Here is an 885-nt window from a genome sequence, read left to right on the forward strand (position 1 = left end):
GTTCTGTGATTCTGTGATTCTGTGATAAATGAGGTCGAAGTTAAATCGAAGAATGGCGTCCAGCTCTCCCACGAGAGCTGCATTTCTAGGAAAAAGACCCTGAAAAAAGGCTAGAGGTTTATAAGTAGATACATCTGGAAAAGGGGAGAGAGGGCCACACACTATCTCCCTCGGCCAACAAGCCTGCCCAGAAGCTTATGCAGTGTGTGTTGTCCCACAGTGTCAGAGTGTTCCCTCTGAAGAACACTGACTGTAACGCTTCTCGCAGGCGGGGAGAGTTGAAAGGTTAAGAGGTGTCCTATTGCCAAAAGACTGCATGAGGAAATAAGTGCTTCGAGGCCAGATTCCACTTGAATGCCAAGGAATCTGTGAACACTGAGACATGACCCTCGAGCTTTTCTGTGGGATTTCAAACCTTCTTACTGACTGGAAGAGACATGAAGAAAATCCTGTGACAGACAGAGGAGTTTTCTTTCTTCCTGGGAAAGAGCAACCCAGCTTGTTAGCAACAGCTCACTGGAGATTTCTTCTCGAAAGAGAGGAACAAACCGGCTCGAAAACCTAAAAACCTAACTGTAAAAGTCAGATAAGGATTTCCTCTTTTCCTCAAGGCCTCCTGCTGTTCCCGCGCCACCCCGCCCCAAAGCCGCCCGGGCACCACCAGTCGCCGCGGCGGGGCGCCAGCGAGGCGCAACCACCTTCGAAATTCCGGCCCCCCTCTCTCTGTGGGAAGGTCCCAGTCCCGTTCACACATCTAAAGCCGCTCTCGCACCTCATGCCGTTACCCAGGTAGAACAAACCCGCAGGCGGGTATTACCCTGCTTCCTGCAGGCACGATCGGCCTTTATTTCCAGCCGGCGCCGAGGAGGCCGGGCTGGGACGCCG

The 885-nt window shown here is 52.7% G+C and overlaps 1 protein-coding gene across 1 annotated transcript in view; it reads left to right on the plus strand.

Annotated features, from left to right (window-relative positions):
* Nucleotides 1–611: 611 nt before the first annotated feature.
* The window catches only part of TMEM41B (transmembrane protein 41B), a gene marked incomplete at its 5' end in the record, with an annotated part of 9,768 nt that continues 9,494 nt past the window's right edge, over nt 612–885 (plus strand). Inside the window, one exon of the mRNA XM_010179700.1 lies at nt 612–789. Within this exon, the coding sequence (XP_010178002.1) occupies nt 612–789 (178 nt within the window). The remainder of the gene's footprint in view (nt 790–885) is intronic.

This window comes from Mesitornis unicolor, unplaced genomic scaffold, assembly GCF_000695765.1.
Source record: "Mesitornis unicolor isolate BGI_N332 unplaced genomic scaffold, ASM69576v1 scaffold36912, whole genome shotgun sequence".
In the NCBI taxonomy this organism is placed as follows: Eukaryota; Metazoa; Chordata; class Aves; order Mesitornithiformes; family Mesitornithidae; genus Mesitornis; species Mesitornis unicolor.